The following is a 24,526-nucleotide window of genomic DNA, read 5'->3' as shown; positions in this document are numbered from 1 at the left end:
CCCAGCCAGACAAACGTGGTGGCATGAGGTGTGTGCAGAGAGCCCATGCTGTCCGAATTACCCAGGGAATTGCCCTGGGCACACGCGGGGGATCAGAGACAAGCAGTGACAGTGCAGGGACATGAAGCTGGCAGAAACCACCTGTAACTCCCACTTGGAAAAGAGAAAACACATCATAACTCTGGCCGTTCCCTTCTCCTGGGGCTGCAGCAGCACTTGTACAGTGATATCCCACCCTCAATCTGGGGAGCCTTGATGCTTTTCATAGTCACGAGAGCTGCACTTTCTTCTGAGCAGAACACAGGACAAAAACCCAAGGTACTGCCCAAGCCTCGGGGCTGTAGTTGTACACATAGCCTGTAAAATTTAAGGACTGCTGATCTAAAGCCAGGATTTATTGCTGTCCTGCTGGGGAGGAGGTTTGTCCCTTTCAGAACAGTTATTCAGGCTGTGCTTCTGGGTAGAATTTGCCAGGATTTAGTGAAACACTTGAGAACAGGCTCAGTTACCTTAAATTAAATCTCACGCCTACATGTGCTGCTGGATCCCATCCTGATGTCCTGCCTTGTAATTCCTCAGCCTCCATAGATTTCAGTGAAAGATGAGGACATCGAACAGCTCAGAAAATGCGTTACACCTCAAAGAGTACTTGGGTTAGCATCATCCTCATCAGCCGTTTGACTTGCGAGATGGAAGGGAGCACTTCTCAGTGATGAAAAACAAGTGGAAGTGAGGCAGAAAAATCTGTGATAAATTAGCGTGGAAAGTGTTAATGGGGCCAATGTCCTGAGTTTATTGGATTAGGGAAGTCAAACTAATTTTAAAATTATGCCTAGGGAGCGGGAAACTAGATATCGTTAGCCATTTACTGACACAACAAAAAAGTCTTAATGGCTGTCATCTCAGCACATTAGGAAAACACTGTCAAAGCTCTTGCTGATGAGATGCTTTCTCAGGGACTATTAATTATATTGCGTTATTAGCCAACTGCAGTATGGGAACATATTTCACATGTTAACTGAAGTGCAACGACCATTTAGCTAATAAGTATGACTCGATCTTTTAAATTTTCTTAATGATTAGCAACTTAGTAAAACTGTAACGCTGAGAGATAAAAATAGTGAATCAACAAGCTGTGTCTCAAGAACAAGTTTTAACTGGAACTTGTATGTAGCAAGGATAGATAAAGTGTATGGTCCTAATTACCAGCCTGACGTGACAAGACAAAAGTAAACATATTTGCAGATTTAACCAACTCGTGTGACCCCTTCCTGCATCATCATTCATGGTGAAAGTGTACTTGTGATAGTTCCGCCTTGCATATCAGCTTCATCCTGCCACCGCAGCCCTGGTCAGGATGAGGTTGCTGCCACTTTCGGCAGCACCGAGCTCTGTACATCCTGTCCCACCACAACCATCAGCAGAATTGATTTGAAACATCCCGGGAGCAGCAAAACATCACCTCTAGGGGAATATACAAATAAATGAAATGATACCAGTAAAATGCATGAAGGTACCTTGTCCAGATGTGTGGAAGGTTGGAGAGGGTCTGCGGCAGGAGGTCCCAGGCTGGGAGGAGAAGATTGACTCCCTTATATGCAGCAGCTGCTTCAAGGAAGCACAACCTGAAACTTGGGGTGCGTCTTGTTAGTCCACAGAATTCACAGTGTGCTGGCAGCAGACCGGGAAAAAATAATTAGCGTGTGAAGACTGCGAGCTCTGTGACTCCTGCTTCAAGCTACGTGGTCTTTACTGTAGCTTAGCCAAAAGCTTCGCAGAGGTGTGGGGTAAAACAAGGAGGGAAAGCCTGATGAAGTGTACACACGGCTTTCAGCTGACAACTGTTTTTACACAGTCATTTTACTTAAGTGCCTCTGAACCCCCAGACAGATTTTCTGGGAAGTTCATGGGTATAGTTATGGGTAATGTTAGAGTTGTGGTCTTTGTTAAACTAATGTATGTGCTACATTACAGCAATCGGGTGGGGCTTTCTGCTATTGTTCATTTCAAAACACGGAGGAAAACAAAGCCTGGCTGCTCAGAGTGTTGCTAAGTAAATGACCCCTCCCTGCTGAGTTACTGACAGTGTCTGACTGATGCCCCTCAGGCATTAGGACAAAACTCAGCAGAAGTTTATTGAAGTGGTTTTAAACAGTCTTTCTCGTGTTAAACCACCTGTATGACCATCATGTGGCTACAGCTTGAGCCATTCTGTTTGTATGGACTGGCCAGCTCATGAGGATGGAGCTGGGACACCCAGGACCCCAGTGCCAGCACCCTCCCTGCCACCCTACCACTGCTGTCCCATCCTGTTCCTGGAGGAAAATCTGCTTCGAGTCCCATCTCTTCTCAAATGCTTCTCCTGTCTATTGTGCCGAGAGAGCACAATAAATTTTAAGCTGCATGAGCACCCATGTGAGCAGAGGTGTGTGCTTTACAGTGGGGTTTCACAGGTGGGTGGTGGGGATGGCTGGGGAGAGGTACAGGCACCCCCCACTGGGGTTCGTCCCCCAGTGACTCTGAGGCTGTCCAGCCCTCCTGACCATGGGGATTTACCACCTACGGAGCAAATGTGCCCTGCTAGGAAAATACCTCCCATCTGGAGCTGGACTTATGTCTGAGATGTACAGAGGGAAAAAAGACAACAGTGCAAGCCAACACATGCCATAGGTGTTGTTCATTGTCACTTTTATGTAACAGACGTAGATAACATTGCTGAAAGCAAGAACCCATCTGTCTTTTTTTTTTCCTTTTTTTTTTAACATTCAGAGAATCCATTTTAATATTTAACTGCCTACAGTAGACACCACGGAGAGCCTCAGAGCCTGCTGTCTCAGCTAGCCTCACCTGGGGAGACCCATTTGCAGCATCCCAGCTCTGCTGCACTCTTCTTGGTCCTGGTTCTCACACGCCCTGCATGCCTCATGACAGTCCAAGGTCCCCCACCACTGTAGCACATGACAGCATCGACCCAGTTGTTCTTGGGTTAAATCCCAGCAGTCACTCCAGGAAAGCCTTTGGCACAATCTTATTGCCTCAGTGCACATGCTGGGGCCAGATGCTTGTTACAGCGGACCTCATAGCGACACTTCCAGGCACTTGGAAGGGACCAGAATTTGCTTTAGGGTCTTAATATCAAGAGAGTAAAGTCCACAAAGGAAAGAAGTTCAGGTACATGGAAAGTAGCATGAACCTTCCCTAAAACCAAACCCACAGCAGCAGCCTGTGATCCTCCTTGGCCCATCTATTGTCATGCTTTTCATTATCCTTGATCCTCTGTTATGTTGTGGTCACTGCTGTACTGGCAGTCCTGATGACCTAGCAGTGACTGAGCAGTGCTGGTGTTTCATCTCCAGATAAATAATGGGTTTGTGTCCTGAGAAAGTTGCTAGAAAGTAACCTGGTATCACAAAAAGGAACATGCAAATCTTAAAAGTCAAACAGAGAGCAGACTTTTACAATTATTCCAATGTATCCCCCAACAAAGGAAGATAAATCCTTGCAGTTTGATTTTGTCACATTAAACTACCTCAAAAAGAAGCAAAACTGAACACAAACAAGGCTATAGAAACAACACAACCTCCTGCTTGCACGCTGTCTTGGCTGAAGCACACCCAGCCAGCAAAACTCAGTGGTGCAAAGCAGGGATCAGATCAGTGGGGCACCTTCCAGTTAACAGTGCAATTCCCATTTCCCCCGGGGTTGTCATTAATTGTTACAGTATGGGCAGCCCGAGGCCACGGCTGAAGCTGGAACCTGGACGTCTAAGCATGGTACAAAGGGAGAGGAAGGAGGAGCAGCGAGGGGAGGTGACCTGGCGATGGTCACACCATGGGAGAGATGGCAGCAGAACTCTCGTCTCCAGGAGTGCCTGGGCCCATTGTGTGGCCAATGATGTGCTGTGTCTTGTGCTGCAGCAGGGATAAGGGAGGGAGGAGAGGCTTCTGAGGAGGGAAGAGGAGGTAAATTGGCTGAAACAAAATGAAAAAGAAATGTATATCAGCCCAGCCAGGGTTTCTAAGTTTCTCTTAAAAAAATGTTGTGCTTTGAGAAATCGTTATGAGTTGGGCAGGATTTCCATTATGCACAGAAGTGAAGTGCATCACAACCGATTCAGGTGGGATCCACCTTCTCCCTCTGCACAGGCAGTTTGCTTAGGCTGTTTTCCTTCACACCTTAGGCACTACAAGCTGTGTGCTGGTGGCACAACTGCACTAGCACTTGGTTTCTCAAGGCATCAGATCACTCAGCAGAAGGAAGCAGTGAGCATGGGATAAAAAGGTGAAAACTTGAGGCTACAGCATCAGCTGACCCCCCCTTTCCTTCATTCCAGCTGAGTGATGACCCTGCTCAATGTTTTGCTCTGCCAACTGGAAAGATCATCATCCCACCGGGCTCTTCCAGCAGGGCATGGAGACGTGTCAGATATTCCTCCCGTCTTTTCCCTAGCTCTTCCTGCAGACCAGCTGTACCAAGTATTTCAGAGTAAAATGCTAGGTTAGCACCTGCGTCTTGGAGGTGTGAGCCACAGCAGCCAGAAGGCATCCGATGGACGGGTCCTCCGGGTCTGCCAGCTGCAAGGTTTTTGTGAAATGAGACTTTTGCCTAACATTCTTCTTCCCACAGTGCCTGAAGGATGTCCATGCTCAGTCCCCGCTTTCTGGGTGCGTGGTGGTGTCTATGCCTCCGTGCTTCCTCGCAGGTCTTCCAGCTCAGTCATGGCTTTGGCTGGGAGCTTCTTGCGGCGGAACACAGCTGCGATCTCCTCAAAGGACTTGCCCTTTGTCTCCGGGACTTTGAAGTAGGCGAACAGAAAGAAGGCTAGAAGCAGAGCCGCGAAGATCACGAACACATATGATCCACACAGATCCTGCAGTGGGGCCGGTGAAGAGAGGGGACAGCACCATCAGCACTGCAGGGATGGCTTCTCCTTCCCCCCCTGGGTGGCTGAGGTGCCCACTGGGTTTGGGGATGGAGATCTGGGAGGCACGTCCATGTCCCACTGAGCTGCTTCGGGAGCCCAGCAGTAGGGTTGTGCCAGACATTTATTTGTAGGGTTTTAGAGGGATTTCTTACCGCTATGTACTGGAAGCACATTCCCACGATGAAGTTGCAGGCCCAGTTGCAGAAGCCAGCAACAGCGATGGCGGCAGGGCGCGGGCCTTGGCTGAACAGTTCGGCCACGATAAACCAGGGGATGGGCCCGGGCCCGACTTCGAAGAAGATGACGAAGAGGAAGATGGCGACCATGCTGACATAGCTCATCCAGGCAAACTGGCTCTGCAAGAGGGTGTGCTTGGTGTTACCGTCCCAACACAGCTCTCATTAATTATCACTAATTACTTTAATTAGGCTTCTTTTTCAGAAATTTCTTTCTATTCAGGCAAGTGGGGACTGGACATGAATATTTAAAGCTCTATAGTCTCATGGCTTGGTGTGCGGTGCCAGTGTTGCCACTTGCAGAGGTATGCTGGAGCTCACAGTTATCAGCTCAGCTGCATGTTCGAGCCCTCTCCTCGCCTGCAGCATGGCCAGGAAGAGGCAAAATAGTTTTGTCTTTAATAACCAGCGTATTAAGCAAAGGAGGCCACCCATTGTCAGGTTTTACATCTTGGGAGGGGCTTGCACCGGTGGTTTGGACTGACTTTGATGGGGGCTGGCTCCATCCTCTGCCTTTTCTGCCTCATGTTTCACAGCCTGACCCCTCTCTGGGTGTCAGAAGGAATAATTTGTCCCTTTTTTATGACAAGATGCTAGTCTAGTAACCCTGCATGAAGCCAGAGAGATGCAAGTTGAGGGTTTAGGGCACACACTGTTTCACATGGAGTTATGCCCTGAGTTTTCTTAGTGGGCCTGGGATTATGGGAATAGCACAGTTGCTGTGTAAGGAGCTGAGGTTGTCAGCAGGCTCAGGGAGGGGGCAGGGGACACTAGTCCTTTTTAGCAGCATTGAGGTGTCTCAGGGGCCAAAGAGTGAGCCAGAGATGGCTCCAGCTATGGGCACTTTGACCAGTCCCTTCTATAGGCAAGTATTTTCTGAACTTCTTTGAGATGAAAATGCAAAACATTCACTTTAAAGGGTGATTTGTCTTCTCTTGTTTACAAACCATGGAGCTAAAAATAACGAGAGAAATCCTTACCAGGAGCACAAGTCCAACTGTCATGGCCACGGCACTTATTAACATGCCCATCAAACCAGCCAGGAACAGGGACCTCCTGCCTGCCTTCTCCACCAGGAAAACCTGTAGAAACATGTGCAGCACCTCAGTCTCCAGCACCACCGCTTTCAGGAGGTTTGATGAGGTCTGTTAGCAATGAGCAGCCTGTTACCACCACCGCACTACATTCCTGCTCTTCTGGCTCTTATGGCAGAGATTTATGTGCTGGCTTCCAAGTATCAGAAGCTCTTCTGGTGGCTTTTAGGGAGCCAGACTGAGCAGTCACCTTGCCAAGGGCAAGGCAAAACCACAGACACTCAGAGCTCATGTATTTCCAAGCTCTCGGAATTTCCCACTGTTCCTACACATGTATTGCTGACTATGGACTTTCTCTCTCTCTCTCTCTCTCTCTTTTTTTTTTTTTCAGGAAGAATAAATTTACTAGGTCTGCATTAATTTGGAAGTAGCCTTCAAAATGTAGCATGATTCAAGTCACATCATGGGCCATTGGACCTTGCCTGTCCTAGGGCAGGTGTACTTGTATTGCAGCTGGAATCAGGATATTTCCTTCAATGGCTTCCACATTCCTTTCTCTTCCCCTCTTCCCTCAGCCTTTCCTGCCATTACAGCAAATGACTTATGCTTCCAGGAGACCATCTCTTTTGCTGGAGGCAGCTCACCTTCCTAACTTGTGAAGCCTCTGTGCTCCCTTCTCCCCTTGCCAAGGTCCACCCTGCTGTCAGTGCTTCTGCCTTTTGATCAGGGTCTGTCATTTATTGACAAACGCAGGTAATTTTTAAGTGCTCATGGCCAAAAGAAACAAAGAGCAAACACCCCAGGCTGCAAGTACCACAGCCTTTGGAGTGGAGATTGAATTGCAGGAGACCCTCCAAGCTGGAGAAGGAGTTCTTCCACCTGCGTGCCTCAGTGCCTAATTTCACGATAAACATCATGTTTTCTCCTCTGTATGGGTTCTGTGATGGATTTCATCTTAAGCAGGTTCACCCCAAGACTCCCTATCTCAAGCTGGACTAAGATGTTGTAGAGCTGGGTATTTGTACCTTGCAGCTAGTCCTGCTTCATGGTGGGTAGAAGTCCTTTGCTCCCTAAATCTCTCTAGAGATGTGAGGGAAATGGGCTTGGCATTTCCTGATCTTCTTCTATTAATAGCCATATTTAAAAAAAATAATTGCCTGCTGATAAGAATTGCGTTCATACTCTCAGGAGAGAGACAAACAAAGGGAAAGTCTGTGAAAAAGAAACCATCCTTTTACTGCTGTAGAGCCATGTGATTACACTGCATAAGCGTGATGAGGATAGGTGTTAGATTAATTTATGAGTGTGGAATAGCCTTTGGGTATCGCTCGTGCAGGTGCTCTGTACACACAGAAGACAACTGGGAAGATAACAGGTAAGAGGGAGATTGTGAGCTGCTGGCTGCCCCTTCGCAACCCCAATCCCTGCCTGCTCCCCCAGGGCAACAGGACCCCCAGAAATCCAGTGTCAAAGGCAAATTTGATTTTGGGGGGAAATGCTGAGCTACCAGAGCTTCCCTGAACATGGTGATGCAGTTTTCACTGATGAGGCACTTAGCAGTGCTGTTTTATAGCAACAGGCTGCATTTCAAGGCTTGATTTGTCAAACAAGACTTGCCCAGGGAATTATTTTTCCTGCGAGGTGTGCAGGGTCAGCCCTGCAAAACTGCAAATCCCAGTCCCAGCTCCAGGAGAAAATCATGTTTCAAAACCACATTGGCGCTTATGTGTTTTTGTAGTCTGGGGGGCAGAAATATTTACTTACAGAGATAACAGTGAAGACTGTGTTCACCACTCCAACGCCAATGGTTGCGTAAACTGGTTGGTCAACTCCAGCTCTCTCGAAAATGTTTGTAGAGTAGTAAAAGATCTATCAAAATACATTAGGATGAAGAATTAGGCAAAAGGGCTGGTAGAACTTTTTGTTTTCTGGAGGGAAGAGTTGCACTTGCTTGGCTGTGATGTAAAGTAATTTAATTATTATTAGTTTTTCAGCTTTTAATGGCTTGTTGTAATAATCAAAGCCAAAACTTTCAAAGGAGCCTGAGGGAGTTAAAAATCCCATTGAAATTCCCCTTCTGAGCTACTGCATTTGCACATTTAAAACTATTTTCTTCCATGTAGTCCCATTTTTCATCTCGAAAGCCAGATCACCAGGACTGAGTGCAGCAGACAAATACCTTAGTATGACCGAGTTTTACATGAATTTTAAAATATTCTCGCTACATTGGAATGAATCAAATTTCTCCTTTCTCTCAAAGAAAAAGGCAGTTGCTATCCGGTGGAAGTTATAGGCAGGAGGTAAGTGGATGGGGCAGCAGGGTTCACTTGCCATGTGGAAATGCTCTTATACATTTGAAAGCCGGTGGGACAGAGGACTCAACCTTTGTAAAGTTGCCACTAGGCTTTCAAAAATTTAAGTCTTAGCCATTTTTGAAAAGGAGGCTCCATTCTTCTAGATGCAAAATGGTGATTTCTGGTATCCCAAGAGGTGCTGCAAAACCTGTTTAGCTACAAATAGCTAGAAGACAGTGATTCTGCAGTTTCTGGAGTGACCACATAATCATTAAAGAGAGAAAATTGCTGATCAGCTCAGGTGTGAGGAGTGTGGATTTGCTGTGCCAGCTGTTTCCATGCTGAACCCCCTCACACGCTTCTCGCTTGTCCCGTTCCGCCCTCCCACAGCCCAGCTCAGCGGTGGGGTCCACCTTCAGCACTGAAGGTGGTGGCCAAGGAGGCTGCTGCAGTCCTGGGAGAGCTTCTTCTCACCCCTGCATGGCTTGATCAGAGCCAGCACTGACTTTTCATGCTCAGCATGGATTTCTTTAAAGGCAAATGTTTTTGGGAGACTCACTGCGTTGATTCCTGAGAACTGCTGAGATATCTGCACCATCAGTGCCACAATGACAGCCTGCTTGTACTTGGAAGAGGTGAAGAGCTGCCTTATGGAGACTTTCTTTTCACTAGCGGCTTCTTGTTTTTCCTTTTCCATCTCAGCAATCTCTTTCATCGGGTCACAGTTTCCTCTGAGCCTTTTCAAACCTTAAGAAGAAAGATGGACATTTTAATTTCAATGGTAGATAAGGAGTAGAGTAAGGACAAGAATCTCTCTAGCCAAAACTCAGAGTAGGCCAACCACATGGGCAGTGCTGTCCTCTTGCTCTGAGGACTTGTATGGCACATCAAGCCCCAGAAGTGTGTCTGCTTGGCAAGGGGCAGCAGCACATTAGTTCTGCGAAAGCTCTGAGGCACCACACTGAAGCCCCATCCCTCAGCAATGCTTATTAGTCCCATGCAAACATGTCTAAATCGTTTCTGGTGAAGAGCTAATTTATAATTGAGCAGCTCAGAGCTTATCTCCGTTTCAGCTGTGTCCTACCAACAACTGCTCTTACTCCTTGCAGAGATGGCTGGAATGGAACCAGCTGGAAGATGCATAAGTGGTTGCAATAACTGCTGTGGCTTTGCTGTGTAGTTGGAAATAGCAGCAAGGACCAAGACTTCAGCTGTCCCCCAGAGATGTCATTTTTATACTTAGCTGAAATCCCTTTCAAGTAAATGGGTTTTTTTGCAGGTGGCATCTGCTAGCTGCGATCTCACTGATGGAAAGGAGTAACACAGAGGCTCACACCACCCGCAGTGATACATCAGCAAGTGTGCCATAATCAGTGACTGTATGCAAGTGTCCAACATCCCACCTGCCAATGTGCTGTGTGGGATGGAGCAACTATATCCAGTTACACATATGAGCCCTCAGCCAGGCTGTTCCTTCTGTGTTTGATACTATGAATAGTGTAAGAACAACTCCAAACAAACCCACAAGGTGTGTCTTACTTTTTTTAGCTTCTTCCACCTTCCCCAGTTTGATGTAAAGGTATCGAGGGCTCTCGGGACACAGTAAGAGCAGGAAGAACTGCAGGAGTGCAGCCACACCAGACAGACCCAGGAGTAAGGGCCACATCTCGTCATTACCCAGGAGAAAGTCCAGTCCAAGGACCTGGAATAATTGAGGCATGTTTGAATGGCTTATTTTGCACCCTCTCGCTACATTTATGTACCAGCCTGTCAGGTAGCTGGGACTCATGCCATGGTGAGAAATGCTGATGGAGATGTTGGACTCCCTGCTTCTTGACAAAGCCATTTTTGAGAACCCAAATATCAGGAATATCAGGAGCCAGCCTGATCCTGATGAGATGTGTACAAACACTTCACAGTGGAGGGGAGAAATTGTTTGTGGAAGTACTTATTATTTCATGAGGTCATCTTTGTTAAGGACACCTCTGACTCAAGGTAGGAGTTTAACCCCATTAGAGCAGATTGCTTCCTACTCTCCTTCAGTTTTGGGGTTGAATGATGAATGATACCCCAGCATATCATCCCTAATCTCTGAAGTACCCCCTCTGAACTTGTACGTTTTCCATCTTACCTGGCTGATGAGGATACCCGTGACAATGGCAAGCTGGTGCAACGTCCCCAGCGCTCCTCGAAGGGCCGTGGGAGAGACCTCACTGACATACATGGGCACGAGTCCAGAGGAGAGCCCTGCACCAAGCACAAGCGTCACCTCTTCTACACACAGCTCAGCAACCAGCAGAAACCACTTCCCAAATGGGAAATAATGATGGAGCCCGTGTGCTGTGTCCCACATCCCAGCAAAACACTGGCCCGGGTTGCCCAGGGGGGTGGTGGATGCCCCATCCCTGGCGACATCCCAGGCCAGGCTGGACAGGGCTCTGAGCAACCTGATCTGGTTGAAGATGTCCCTGCTCTTTGTAGGGGGGTTGGTCTAGATGAGCTTTGAAGGTCCCTTCCAACCCAAACTGTTCTATGATTTTATGATCCCACCCAGTCCCTCATGCCTGGCTGGGAACCACCTGTGCCCTGCAAAGGTGCTCAGGTATCCCCAGATTCCAAGCCCTGAACTGGGAAGCCTTTACACTTGAACGTAAGCATAGAGCAGAGATCATCTATAGAAGAAGTTATCACAGAGCAGAGAGCTGTCTTAAAACTTGTCTTGAACCTTCAGAGCAGAGTACTGTAGTTACATCCCAGTAACCATGATAATGAGCTGTTACTTGTAAGCTAATTCTAATGTAGTTCTTTATTATTTGCCTACTATCTTATCCTTGCTATGTACACTGCTCCTGTACTATCTGCTAGATAGTGCTGTTGTCTAGGGAACCTGTTAAACAGCATGGCTAATAATGTGCTGTCGTAGCAGCCACCGCCAAGATCGAGCCTTGAGATACAGAGCGGCGACTTGCTCCTTTCCAGGATACATAAAATAAACTGATTTTGTGATAGAACCAACCCAAATACTTCTGGGACAGATCCTGGATTGAGAAGGACAGGCACAGGGGGAAAAGGGAAACTCCCACCTCTGAAACCGCTTCTGAACTAAAAAAAAATTTTAAAATAGAAAAACCTCTTAATTGCAGCCCTGGAGCAATGCAGCCCCCAGCACCCCACTAAGGGACAGGTGACCTGCCCGAACTTACCACAGTACAGCCCTGTGACAGCTCTCCCGGCGATGATGAGCATGTGAGATGGCCCGAATTTTGCCAGTCCCATGAGGAGGTTCCCGGCGATGGAGAGGACGTTCACCACCAGCATGGCTTTCACTCTGCAAGGCAGCAGCAGCACAGCTCGCTCTGGCACCTCTCTCAGCCAGAGCAGCAATTGCGACATAGAATTACAGCAATTAGGTGTCTTAATCAACATTACAGGGGAAAAAAATAATTATTGTAGGCACCGAAATATATCGGACACAGTGCAGAGTAGCTAAAAGTATATTATACATGCTGTGCCAGTGCCATTCAGCTGCCCTCCTCTCCCTTTTGCCTCGGGAAGAAAGGGGAGAATTCAGAAGTTACTCAAGGCTGCTCATCAGCTGCTTGTCTGAAGTGCAAGAAGTCACAATAAAATGTCTGATTTATAACTGAGGATTTTAATAAGCCAGACCTCTGTGATGGCTGGAACAGTATTTTGGAGTTGTTTTAGTTTGGGCTTTTTTAAAAAATACAGTGGGGGAAAATAGCATGAACTGTATTTCTACTGGGAGGAAACAGTTCTGGGGAAAGAAAACAAATCAAACAAAAAGACTTGGGCTGTGGCACACGAGTCACAGCACACAAGGTCCTCTCACCTCCCCAGCCGGTCGCCGATCCACCCCACGGTGAAGGAGGAGATCATACCACCGATGGCGAACACAGAGACCGAGAGGGACCAGTACATGGTGAGGATGTGCGGGGAGCTGGCAGGGTCCTCGCTAGTGTCAGCCAGTGGCACAGACGTGCCCTCAGTGCTGCCCCAGGGCTCCGTGACAGGGACAGGGACAGTGCCATCCTCCCCGGAGCCATTGGTGGCATGTCTGTCCGGGGGAGCGATGCCCAGCACGCGCCCATAGTGGGCTTCTATCACCTATGATGGGCAAAGAGGAAAAAAATCTATAACCACTCCCAACCCCTGCTTTTTTTGCTTGTTTTCTCTCCCAGGAAAAGCTTTTCATCACAGGGGTGAAACCTTGGGATCCCCCACAGCTCCTGGAACCCCAGGAGGGAGGGACCACGAGGGCACAGAGCATCCCCCCCCCTGCCCTGATCTGATGCCGCCTCCTGGTTTGGGGGTGAGCACAGTTCCCAGATTTAGCACCCATGGAGAGGTGCCAGCCCTTGGTCTGGGCACAGGGACCACATTACAGGGGGGATCATGCAGAACCCCGCTCCTTTCACTGCAGGGGTGGCAGCAGGGGCGTCCTGGCCATTTTCTCACCCTGCTGCCTTATCACAGGGGCTTTGTCCTGTGGGAAACAGTGCTCAGGGAACTGACAGAACTCTCCTAAGAGCTTCTGCAGGGACAAACTAGCCCTGGCTGCCCTGAAACCCTCGTCCCTTGGCTGTGCATGGCTGGGGCGGCTCAGCTTACCTTCTGGGGGGCATTAATGACACCCAGGCTGTAGCCATACTGGAAGAAGCCCAACACCGCGGTGAAGACGGAAAGGACCAGCGTTCCTGTGAGGTGCTGGGGGAAGAAGCAGAGAACAGCTTCATCCTGCTACCCCCCAAACCTGGGGGACTGCACGCCATCCCTGTCCCAAGGGACCCTGCTCCCCAGAGGGAGCTCTGCCCGACACGGCAGCTGCGGCATCATGTCCTGCCCCGTCCCCGCGCACGGACAACACCACTGCTGAAGCACAACAGCTATGAAAAAATGCAGTTTTAGGCAGTGCGGTGTCAAGTATTATTTCCTTCCATCACAGTTAAAATTATCAGGTGAGTTGATGGAGCTCTTAAAAAATAGAAATCTTGAAAACAGAAAACAATCCCTCGACCCTTTTGCCCCTGCGCTCAGTTCGCAGACTTCAAAGAGCGATTAATTAAGGAAGGGGATTTTTTTGTTGTTGATTTTGGTCTTGGCAAGCAATAAATGCCATAGCTCAGTGCTGCGCTCCCACAGAAATTCTAGTGCAAAAATGCCACTGAGCTATGGTTACCTTCTCTGCCTGCATTTTGCTTTTCTTGTCCATCCTGCAGCTCCTCTGCTGTCCTCCCCAGAGCAGTCACTGTCCTGGGCTGTGGAGTGAGGAGGGAGCTTGGGTAGGGAAGGGGAGACACCAGGGCGGGATGGAGGCAGTGAAACTGGCTGGTGCTCCGAGAGATGGGACTATATCAACTCTGGAGTTAATGAGAAACCCAAGCTTTCCGTGCGTTATTTGGCCACCGCTCAGCTCAGAGCAGCCGCTACCAATCCCCGTATTTGGGGGGATAAACGAAACGATGGTAGACCTGCAGAGACGTAGAGTGGACCTGGGAAATTCAAGCTGAAAGGCTGATTTGGTGGCTGTTGAGCAGTCCGTGGTGTGGCATGGCCAGGGACTTGGGAACATACTACAGCTTATTTTGAGATGTTCAACACCTTTCTTGGTTTCTGTGCTGGGTTTATGTGCTACATCACAAACATCTTGCTGAATTAGCAAAAAGAAACCTTTCTAGCATATGTAGCAAGGAAACCAGAAAATGAAAAACGGTGTTTTATTTAGATAGCACTTGGCACCTGCTTTAAAACATATTTTTGTGTGTATATAGCATACACAGCTAAATATATATATATATATATATATATACAGTTGTATACAAGTCTCTACATATGTACATATCTACATACCTGCATGCACACAGCCCCTTCAACACGTAGCTGTAATGGTAATAAACTTGTAGCTGTAATGCTGGTACACACCTGTACGTATGCATCCTGGGCATTCAGAAGAAACAGCTGTATGTGTATATGGAAATATAACAGCAAAACTACCCAGAATGTTACAATAACATAGATTTTTGTTAAAAAGCCCACAACAGTGCGAATGCTGAGCCTTTCAGCACCACCAGCTGATCACAGCACTGTCAAATATTGCTGACGTTAGCAAATACTGCCGATGCCACCAAATACAGCCTGACTCACTCGGTAGTTGTGAACTTTGCACATCGGCAAAATCTGGTCTGCGCTGGTCTCGTTCAGGCTTTGCTGTCCTTGACATCATCCACGAGAGCAGCTGCAGGGCCAGGGTGGCTGATGGCATCCGTAGCTGACGTGCCAAAGTCTGAATCAGCCCAGAAGATGATTAATGCTGATTAATGCCATTGCCTTCCAGATAAGTCTCTGATGGGTCCAGGCAGCCAAGTCACAGCGACTCATTGGATGATGCTCTCAGTCAGCCAGGCTTCACATGGGCACAAAATGTACTTTCTACAGAGGAAGAGGAACAGAAAAAAAAACAGATGAGCGTAAGACCACTAATCTTTGCACTGGTCTCCTCCAGTAAAGTAAAACTTTAACTGGAGGAGAAAAGTACGTTGCATTAATGCAGGCCTTGGTTCCAGCCGCAGCACCCACATTCCCCTCTCTGGCTGGTGTAGCTGCAAGGGGAGGAGCACAAGACAGAGCTTTTTGAAGTCTTCCCCCAGTATTTGTCCTGTCAGCTGAAATCTTTACTCATCGCATTTGGTTGCTTGCTGTGTATGTGGATACCCAGGCATTTACAAGCACAGTTTCTTTGCATTGCAGTTAAATGCCTCCACTCCAGGGGCTGACAGGATTAGGCAATTAACAATTTGAATCAGAAAACAAATGAGAGCCCTGACCCAACATCCCAAACTGAAACCCTCAGGCACTGTGAAGCTCCTGGCCAGGACTGACATCCCCCTCCAGGATCCCCATCCCACTGCGGGTGCCTGGCTGAGGGAGGATGATGCTTCCCCACACCACCCCCCAGCTCTTCCCAGCCCACGCAGAGGCAGTTTGAGGGGACAAGGGACAGATGCATACCCAAAGGAGTGAGCAGGGTGTCCTTCCCATGACTTGTAACCCGTCGTGTCCTCCTGACTGCTGCTCGCAGAGCAGATCCCTCCTTTAGTGCCAGATTCCCGAGGCAGCAGTGGGGAGATGTGGGTGAGCATTGCTTGCTTCCCGAGGAGCGCCCAGCGACCTCCATCGACACTCTGGATGCCAAAGGCTGGAAACCCCGTGGCTACCATCCTCCCTTGGCCAGGGCTGGTGGCAAAAGGCATGAACTGATCCCGGGGCTCTCCCGTCCCTTCCCAGCCCCTCTGATCCTCCCTGCCTGGCTGGATGTTGCCAGCCAGGCTGCAATAATCTCCAGGTCTTTGTTCCCAGACAGTTTAAGCACATGTTTAGCTCTCAGTGACACTAACAGCTTCAAGCCCCTGGGTTTTTCTGAACGGAGTCTGGATGTACCGGGTAGCAGAGGCAAGCTCGAGCCTGGTCCTGAGGCTCATAGATTGGAAAGGTTGATGTAAATCTGTGTCCTGATGCTGTCGCTTCCCAAAGGGGCTGTCAGAGCATCATACTCTGACTGTTAGCTTTGAAAACTGGAGCACAATGTTCCTGCATCCTGCACTGGCCCCAACTCCACCAGGATGAATGATCATCCCATCTATCTCTCTCATGTTTGATAGCAGGTTGTGGGACCACAGATACCAGCACAGCTCAGGAGTGATACCAACCCTTCCCACAGCTGATGAGCCTCACCAGGCAGCAATTAAATTATTTGGCCAAGGGCAGAGAGATCAAAAGGGCCAAGGGGAGATGGCAGCTGGCCTGTGGGCACCTTCCCTGCCATCCTCATCCTTGCTGGTGGGACCCCAGCTTCACCGGCCTGGAGCCTGTTTGTACTTTCTTTTGTACAGATGATCTTTGAATATGTCAGAGAGTGACAAGAGCATGTGTGCTTCATGCAGCTGCATGGGACTCGGCATCCCATTTACAGCAGCCCAGCTGCACTGGTTCCTACCAATGCTGGGAAAAAAGTGACACGCAAAACTGCAGGTGACCTCAGAACAATAATTAATAATAATAATAATTTAAAAAAGGATGTTTGAAGGTGATGACAGCATTTGGTCAGCTCGGATGCTGCCCTGCACAGAGACTGTCCTCTTATACACAGAGGACTTTCCTTGCCAGAGCAGACAGAGCAGCTCAGCCATTAGATTAATCTCACAGTTATCCAGGGAACATGGCATGATGCAGAGAAGAAACATGCAGATGACAAACATGGGTCTCTGTGTGCATGACTGAGCACTGCTATGGGTCCAGGTGACCCCAGCCTGAGGGTATCGCTGCCGTTCCCTGATAAAGCACTGCAGAAATAGCAGTTTCACTATTTTGAGGACAGCAGCACACCCTGCACCCCTGGGTAGTGCTTTGGCCAGTGCCACAGGGTTGTGTGGCTTTTCTCCAGGGCTCCCGATGACCAGCAGCTCCGAATTGCTCCTGTAGCTTGAAGGTGCAAAACAGGTAAATGCCAGGAATACCAAGCAGCATCCAGCCCCTGACCCTGGGTGACTGCACCTGGTAGCATGAATCTTAATGTTTCATGATGGGCATCATTTACATTATTTACAAACAACAGTGCTTGCATTATTGCCAAGTATGTTAATTATTAACGAAGTGTAGGAACTATGTAGAATGCTACTGCCATGGAATTGCTGTGCTTATTGCCTACTATATGTTGTGTCTATTATAATTGGTGGTGTTGCTAAATGTAATGCTATGTGATAAAAGCAATGGGTTAAAGTTAATGGCCAGGCTTTGCTTTTGAACAACTGAACACGCTGTCACATTAGTGGAAGTAATTTAAAGACTCCGTCAGGACATTGAGGCTTTCTTTGCCATCAGGGTTATTTGCACACCCATTTTACTGCCTTTGGGTCATTCAGAGGCAGCTTTGATGTTAAAAAAAAAAAAAAAAAGAGGAAAACATAAACCAAAACAAAAAGGAAAAAAGAAAATTAAGATCCAGTCCATAAGGCTGTGGCTGTCCAGGTAAGAGCAGGCTGATGAGGCACATCAGGGGCTGCCACAAAAAGAACAGTATGTGTTCATTCTGTCTCTATACTTACACAGCAGTCGCAGCAGGCAGCAGGGCTGGGGACACTCATGGGAAGGGCTTCAGTCTGACAAAACACATTTGCAAGAGAGAATTTGGTGCATTTACAGCATGATTGTAAAGATATTGGTGTGTTGGCCTTGTACCCTTCCAGCAAAACCTAGTGGCATCAAACCAGGGAGTTTAATCACTGCTGACCTACGTGGTGCTCTCGTTGGCCCCAGTTTAACCGCTGCACAAATTGTTGCATGAGCAGCAATGAACCTGCATGGACTCAGGTTGTGACAAGGAACTGCAGCTTGACAACTTCAACCATTTCCAGCAACCAGCCCAGCCTGAGGGCTGGCACCACAGTTACCTCGAGCATCACCTTTCTGTTCCAAAATACCCAATATGATCCACTCCCAAACCATCTCACAATTGTGAAACAGAGAAAAATGCTGTTTGATAATCATTCTGAAACAGGTTTGAAAACATTCAGTTCCCACGAGTAGCTGCTACAGCCCTACCTCGGAGCATCCTTTGCCACGGGACCAGTACCCAGCACCTCCCCAGTGTCCACAGTGTGCTGGGGGTGACCCCTCAGCCTCGCACCAGCTCTGGAGCTTTTCTTTCATTTACCACAGAGGGAATGCTCTTCCCTGAAGTTCATCCAATATTTCACAGCTCTGTAAATCATTGAATCTGCAATGGGCTCAAGTGACTCCTGCATTCACAGCCATTAGTTCTCTTTTTCCTCCTCCAACACTGCTCAGCTGAACAATTAAGTTTCCTTTCCCAGGTAAAAACTCCCAGAAACAGTGTTTTAAAACAACTCCCAGGTTTTCTTTCTTTAAGCATGAAAATTAAGTAGTTTCTGATGGCGTTGATAAGCTGCAAGTGTATTTTACTTACAACAAAAGACATGCAAAACAAAGCTAGAAATATTTGGAGGGGAAAGCATGTCTTCATAATAATGATGGGTTGATTTTGTAGAAGAGCAGAAGTTTTCAGGTATCAATGGTGCACCATCAGGCGCTGCTCGCTGCTGGGCAGTGTCATATGGGATGTGCCCTGTCCCCCAACACTTACCCTGCCCAGAACTGCCACTTTTCCAAGACCCTCCAGGCAAAGGGCATCAGGACTCTGAGCCCTGAAAAGCCACTTTACCTCCATGACCTGCTAACGGTTAACACCCCGGGGTTTATATATAAATATAAAAAGCATGGCTTATTGTTGAAGTTTTGTGTTTTATTGGCACTAGAAATGTGTTTGCTCTATGGTATGTCCATGTATACACTCTGTAGACAAGACTGTGTTCATATTGTTTTTCTTTAAATGAATCTAAGATTTAAAAAAAATACATTAACCAACTACGTTATGTTTAAACGCTATTCCCTTCTATTTTATCACTGCATCCAAAAACCCACATTAAAAAAATCCAAATCTGTGTATTTGTCACTTCAAAGGGGAATGAAAAAAATTTAAAAATGTATCAGTTTGCAACATAATAAAAAGCACTCCGCTTTATTTTATTTATATTTTAACCATAGTGAAAATACAAAAGAGCTGGTGGCAATCAGTGTCTGTGATGTGACTTGTATGGGGTTTTAATTCCAGCATCGTGGTGTTAGGGCTGCCGCTACACTCTGCAGGGTGCTCAGCCAGGTGCTGTGGGAAGGTGCCCGGTGCTGATGGATGAAGAAGGCACCAGCAAAGTGCCTCTTGCCCATGTTCCTCTGGATGCTGCATCCCATCAGAGTCCCACCACAGCAATCCCTGCCGGTACCGAACGGCGACACCCTGCCCGGGGATGCTTTGGGTGAGGGTGGCCCATCCCATCCCCGCCGCCCCGCAATGCCTCACCCTCCATAAAGATTCAAGTTTGACCAAGTCCTGTTGATTTAATCATTTTTTAATAAAGCCATCATTACTGAGTACACCAAGATTGCCAGTTAAGCTCTCTATATGTCGCTGGAGGTAACAGCGCTGTGATCGACAGCGGAATGGAAAAAAAATAAAAAATAAACCAACCAAAAAAAAAACCAAACCCCAACCAAAACGAGGTAGGTTAAAACCAGCAACACAGACCTTGTTATGCGACACCCCAACACCACAGGCGGCCATGCTTGCAGCTACTGAGAAAGAAAAACCCCAGATACGCACCGAGAACGGAAATCAACTGAGCAGAGTTTATAAGGACACGATTCAACCTGAACTAAACACACACACACGGTTCGGCACAGATGTAGTCTTTCACTGTATGTTGGGTAATTCCTGGGGAGCGGAGGGGTTGGAAAATGAGTAGAGATTCTGACCCTTGGCCGAAGAAACCACACATATATATATTATTTTTGAAGCTCTTTACAAGCCCAGTCCAGCAATGCGGAGGATGGGCAGCTCATTTTGTCGTCCCCGTCCCTGCACCAGCGCTCGGCTCTGGCCTTGAGGGGACAAGCATCCACAGCCTGCGCCGGCTTCGGCATTGGGGTCCGGGACATGCGGCATCCCGGGAGCCGTCTGCAGCCACAGATCCAAGCTCGGGGCGAGCATGGGGCTCCTCTGGCCACTCTGTCGTTCTCTCCTCCTCTGATCCCCCCGTCCCAGCCCCGGGGCAGGCGGGCACCTCCGGAGCAACAAGAAATGGCACCTCTGTCCCTATCAAGACACACCATTATGCGAAGATCCATATAGAAATATGGATTGACAGACTTGACAAAAATGGTAGCTGATTTTTATTAGTCTAAGGCTAGTAGTTTAGCCATTTAAAATCCATTTCCCAAAAGAGGGGAAAAAAACCTATTATTTTTTCTCTTCTTTAAAAATCCGTTAAGCTGTTGCTGCCAAAAGCAACATGTAAATGTTGGTGAAGGCGAAAGATTTCTAAAATTACCCAGCTATACGGTTATGGCCTTCATCGCAAAGATAAAAGGTACATTTATTGTGCTGTCTCTCACCAGATTTAATTGGTAACTTTACAACATACTATATATTTGATGCTAGCAGGCAGACAGAATTAAAAACAGACTTTTTGACACTGCTTCTTTCCCCGTTCTTACAAAGTAGGGGACAAAGAAAAAGTAAAATTAAAAAATGAAATAAGGGGAGAACTCATAACCCACTATAACACAGCTTAATCAGGAGACCTCGGGGGGGTCCAAGTGCGAAAGTCCATCCCTGCCCGCAGCCCCTGCCCTGGGGGAGCGGCGTTCCTCGGGGCTCTCCGCATCTGCCTCTACAGTGTTAGTCCACGTGTTTAATGTCCTTTAAATTAGAAATAATGCCATGGTGGTGAGTGCCAAGTGCTCCTCCGTTACCAGTTCATCATGGAGTTTCTGTTGAGGGTCATGAAAAACACTTGGCTGCTTCCTCCAGATCTCACCGATGCAAAAAATACCTGATTAGGAACAAAATCGCTTTATTAATCATTTTTATTATTATAAGAAAAAGTCTGTTAATATCTCAGTGAGCGAGGAAAATGGGAGCTGCCCCACACCCTGTGGCTTCCTCTACCCAAACCTCCATCATACTCCTTTTCTCCAGTTCACAGCTAAAATTTTACACAGCCCCATTGCCTGGTTCTCAGTTTTCTGCAGACCTCGGAGGCCGGAGCTAACCCCTGCCTTAACCTGCATGTAGACACACTGATAAGACCTCCCTCGCTATCACTACCAAAGAGAGCAAGGTTTGGAATGCTTCGAAAATATCAAGTTTATCACATTTTACTGCCACAGCACCATTTATGATGCAATAGTAAGAAGACTGCTGTCAGTGTTTTGGAGCTTGCTAAAGGTTAACCACTGCAGTCAATATCCTGCATGGGATTGCAAATGGTTTTCTTTGGAAAAGTTAGTCCTGGTATTTCAGCTGTTCCTGAAAGCTAAGCTTGGGAAGAAAATAACTTTCCTTCAACATACTCAAAGCACAGACACAATATCAGGACATTCCATGAGGAATACGCCTTTTGGTGCTTCTATCAGGATCCATTTGACCCCAAATGGAAGTCTTCAAAAATAAGTTATAATTTGCAAATACTGAATGGGACAATCTGAAACCTCTGTCCTTTTTAAAACCAAAAATTATTCAATCTTCACATGGCTTTCATTGTTAACCATTTCTTCAGAAAGAGAAACATCTGTATTTAGTATTTCAAATCCACCAGTAATCAGTTGGTTCCCGTATTTTAGAAATATTGAGGTGTTTTTTTTTCCAATTTCCTTAGAAAAGGGGAAAAAAAAATCAATAGGCACAAAACAGAAGAACTGTTTAAAAAAGCCCAATAAACAGTATAAAACCTTCAGAGTCAAGTACTCAAAAGCTAGAAAAAAGTAAACTAGCGGTCTTTGGGCAACTGAAATTCATCTTCTTGGGCAGCTTCCCATGATATGCTCAACTGCAAGGTTAGGATACATTTTTCTGCAGAGCTCCAGCCTAACTCTATGCACCAGGCAGGGCAATGCCTGACCAATAAGCATCTGTTCAATAAACTGATTGTGGACGCAAACCTTATTTATTGCATGCTATTAAACCCTGCTCCGGGGACGGAGCGATCAGCTTGTTCACGTGTTACGCGATCGTGCTCATTACGAAAGAAATCCCTGTTGTACGGTCCTGATTTATCTTGGTGAAACACTGTGAGATGAGGAAATGCCAACAGCAGAGACAAACCTTGGCATTCAACCATCTCTTCCATGCAAATATCCCTTTTCCTTCAGCAGTTTCCCCTTCCCTCTTTCCCCGCACTCCTTGCAACTCTGGTGCTCCTACACCAGGTTCTGTCCACAGGAAAAAATGGGGCTCCACGGAGAAAAATAGTTTTAAGCTCACAAAACTAAAAATGCATCAACAATGTTTCTGCATCAGAGCTCAACTCAGGGCCACTTACACATCCTTACTGCTAAGATTTCCCAGCTTCTGCAGAGTTTACTTGGCAGCCTCAATAGTTAATGTTCAGATGGAAGACTTGGGAGAAAGTCAACGCAAGTCAACACAGATCTCAGCTTGAGGTGGAAGAAATCTTGCAGATCTTCCCATTAGAGGCTGAGATCTGCATCCACTGCACAGAATTAATTTGGTTTATGGACACTGCTTATTAAACAGGACCTTCAGATTAATTATTAACCTCAAGATAACCCTGACTTAAAGTCTAAAAGTGGCTGTAGCTTAAAGCATGGATAAAGCTTTGAAGTGGACTCACCTTATCATTTCTTTCACACAAAAACTTTAACCTTTGAGCTCGCTTGTGCATAAATACTCCATCCAAATGTCCCGTCTCCACTGACCGGATTTCAATCGCTTTCTCTCCCCAGCCCATTATTTGATTGGAATGAATGTAGGCTGTCAAAAGGAAGTATTGGTTAGGTGTTACGACGTGAGCTGAGCTAAATATTATGCAACAGGCAGTAAAGCTCTCATCAGCTGTTATTCAAAGCTTAAGCAGATCAATGACAGAGCTCTGGCTGATGGAGACACAGACATGTTCCCACAGAGATAATTGTCTCTACACAGCACTTTTCATCCAGAAATTGCTCAGTAATTTAAACAGAAGAGGGATCACTTCTTCCCATTTCTGTGGGTAAGGAGCTGGGCAGTGACTTGCCTCCACGGGTCCTGGAGCTGAGAAACAGCAGAGCCAGAACAGCAACCCAAGTGCTCTGAGCTCCACACTCAGCCCCTCTTCCACTAAACACAGTACCCCACCAGTGCATCAGCTTATATTATCTTCTACTTATCCTATACTTAAGATGAGCCAGAGCTCAGATCTTCAAGAAGTCACTTGCTCTTATTACAAAGGACCAAACTGTAGAAATTTTGCAATATTATCTGGCTGAGAGAAATCTTCTTTGAAAAACAAAAGCCCAAATGACTCCATCTCAACATCCTCAACTCCTCACCTTACTTGTCATTTGTATTTTATGCAGCTGAAAAGGAAGGGTTGACCTACCCACAGAAGTAGGCATTTCTCCCCACTGGAGCACCACATCTTTAGTTATCCGTCCATAGGTGTTCACATATACGCCTTCGTCCTCGTAGCACACAAGCATCTCCATCCCGTCTGTTTTAGGCAGGATGACAATGGCGTGAGGAGTAATATTGCCCTGAATCTGCAGTTAAAATAAACCCTAAACGTCAGAATTACAATGAATGGAAGAAGGGGTAGGGGGAAGGGAGCAGAGCCTTAGAAATACAAACCCCCAAACCAACATGAGAACAAAACTCTCCCTTGAGACGCACTGACTTTCAAAGATAAGCTGCTGTCAGAGGGTTTGGAAGTTTTGAGCAGCAGGTTTACTGAGATTTGGGCTAGCCTAATCCTGCAGCCCTGGCCTAGGCAAACTGCATGGCCTCAGCAGGGACAAGTAGGTGTTGGTGAACACATCTGGGACACTGTGCAATGGGACAGTGCATGGGGCATCTGGCTCTTGGTGGGTCTATGTTGTCCATCAACCAAGAACCTGGTTTCATGGTATTTTGCCCTACAGAGAGCTTTATTACTGCTCCATGTCCTTTCTGTGGGAGATGGCAACCTTAAACCTGACTGCTTGGGCATGAGGACAGAATAACCTGTGCAGACAATGAACATGAAGTATGTGATACCTCCAAGTCCTCTTTAAGTGAGTATCAATGAAGATGGCACTGGAGAATGTCTTACCCATGGCAAGATGTCACCTGACTGGTCACCATTTCTGAGCCACCAAGGGCCCATCCAAACCTTGCTGGTGACCTGCACATCATGCAGCAGCACTGCCCCTGTGTACTCACGTGAGATGGTATGTAGATATCGTAAGAGTTCCCAGAATCTACATCAATCACATGGAAACCAGTGTGTGATCCAAAGATAACCTTGAGTCTCTGACCCTCTTCTACAGTGAGATCCACGAGCAACGGCTTGTGCTGGAGATCTGCAAAAGACTTTTATAATCCCTCCAGTGAGTATCACAGAAAACCAACAG

General features: G+C 47.2%; 2 protein-coding genes across 23 annotated transcripts in view; both read right to left on the bottom strand.

The window, feature by feature from the left end:
- Nucleotides 1-2,659: 2,659 nt before the first annotated feature.
- On the bottom strand, nucleotides 2,660-13,819 carry SLC2A2 (solute carrier family 2 member 2). Its single transcript, XM_005512013.3, has 11 exons — nucleotides 13,686-13,819; nucleotides 13,118-13,213; nucleotides 12,339-12,613; nucleotides 11,692-11,816; nucleotides 10,620-10,735; nucleotides 10,028-10,190; nucleotides 9,048-9,235; nucleotides 7,959-8,063; nucleotides 6,141-6,242; nucleotides 5,077-5,280; nucleotides 2,660-4,870 (listed from the first exon to the last, which is right to left on the bottom strand). The coding sequence occupies exons 1-11, from the start codon at nucleotides 13,716-13,718 to the stop codon at nucleotides 4,679-4,681; spliced, it is 1,599 nt and encodes a 532-aa protein (XP_005512070.1). The 5' UTR covers nucleotides 13,719-13,819; the 3' UTR covers nucleotides 2,660-4,678.
- A 5,653-nt stretch (nucleotides 13,820-19,472) lies between these two features.
- TNIK (TRAF2 and NCK interacting kinase) overlaps nucleotides 19,473-24,526 on the bottom strand; it is a 159,461-nt gene continuing 154,407 nt past the window's right edge. For all 22 annotated transcript variants that reach the window (XM_065073861.1, XM_065073856.1, XM_065073865.1 and 19 more), the window contains 4 exons: nucleotides 24,336-24,485; nucleotides 23,518-23,677; nucleotides 22,771-22,910; nucleotides 19,473-20,970 (listed from right to left, as the gene is read on the bottom strand). In XM_065073861.1, coding sequence (XP_064929933.1) covers nucleotides 20,887-20,970; nucleotides 22,771-22,910; nucleotides 23,518-23,677; nucleotides 24,336-24,485 — 534 coding nt within the window. In that variant the 3' untranslated portion in view covers nucleotides 19,473-20,886. The remainder of the gene's footprint in view (nucleotides 20,971-22,770; nucleotides 22,911-23,517; nucleotides 23,678-24,335; nucleotides 24,486-24,526) is intronic.

This window comes from Columba livia, chromosome 9, assembly GCF_036013475.1.
Source record: "Columba livia isolate bColLiv1 breed racing homer chromosome 9, bColLiv1.pat.W.v2, whole genome shotgun sequence".
Classification (NCBI taxonomy): domain Eukaryota; kingdom Metazoa; phylum Chordata; class Aves; order Columbiformes; family Columbidae; genus Columba; species Columba livia.
The sequence above is the reverse complement of the archived record's forward strand: the minus strand, read 5'-3'. Positions and strand labels throughout refer to the sequence as shown.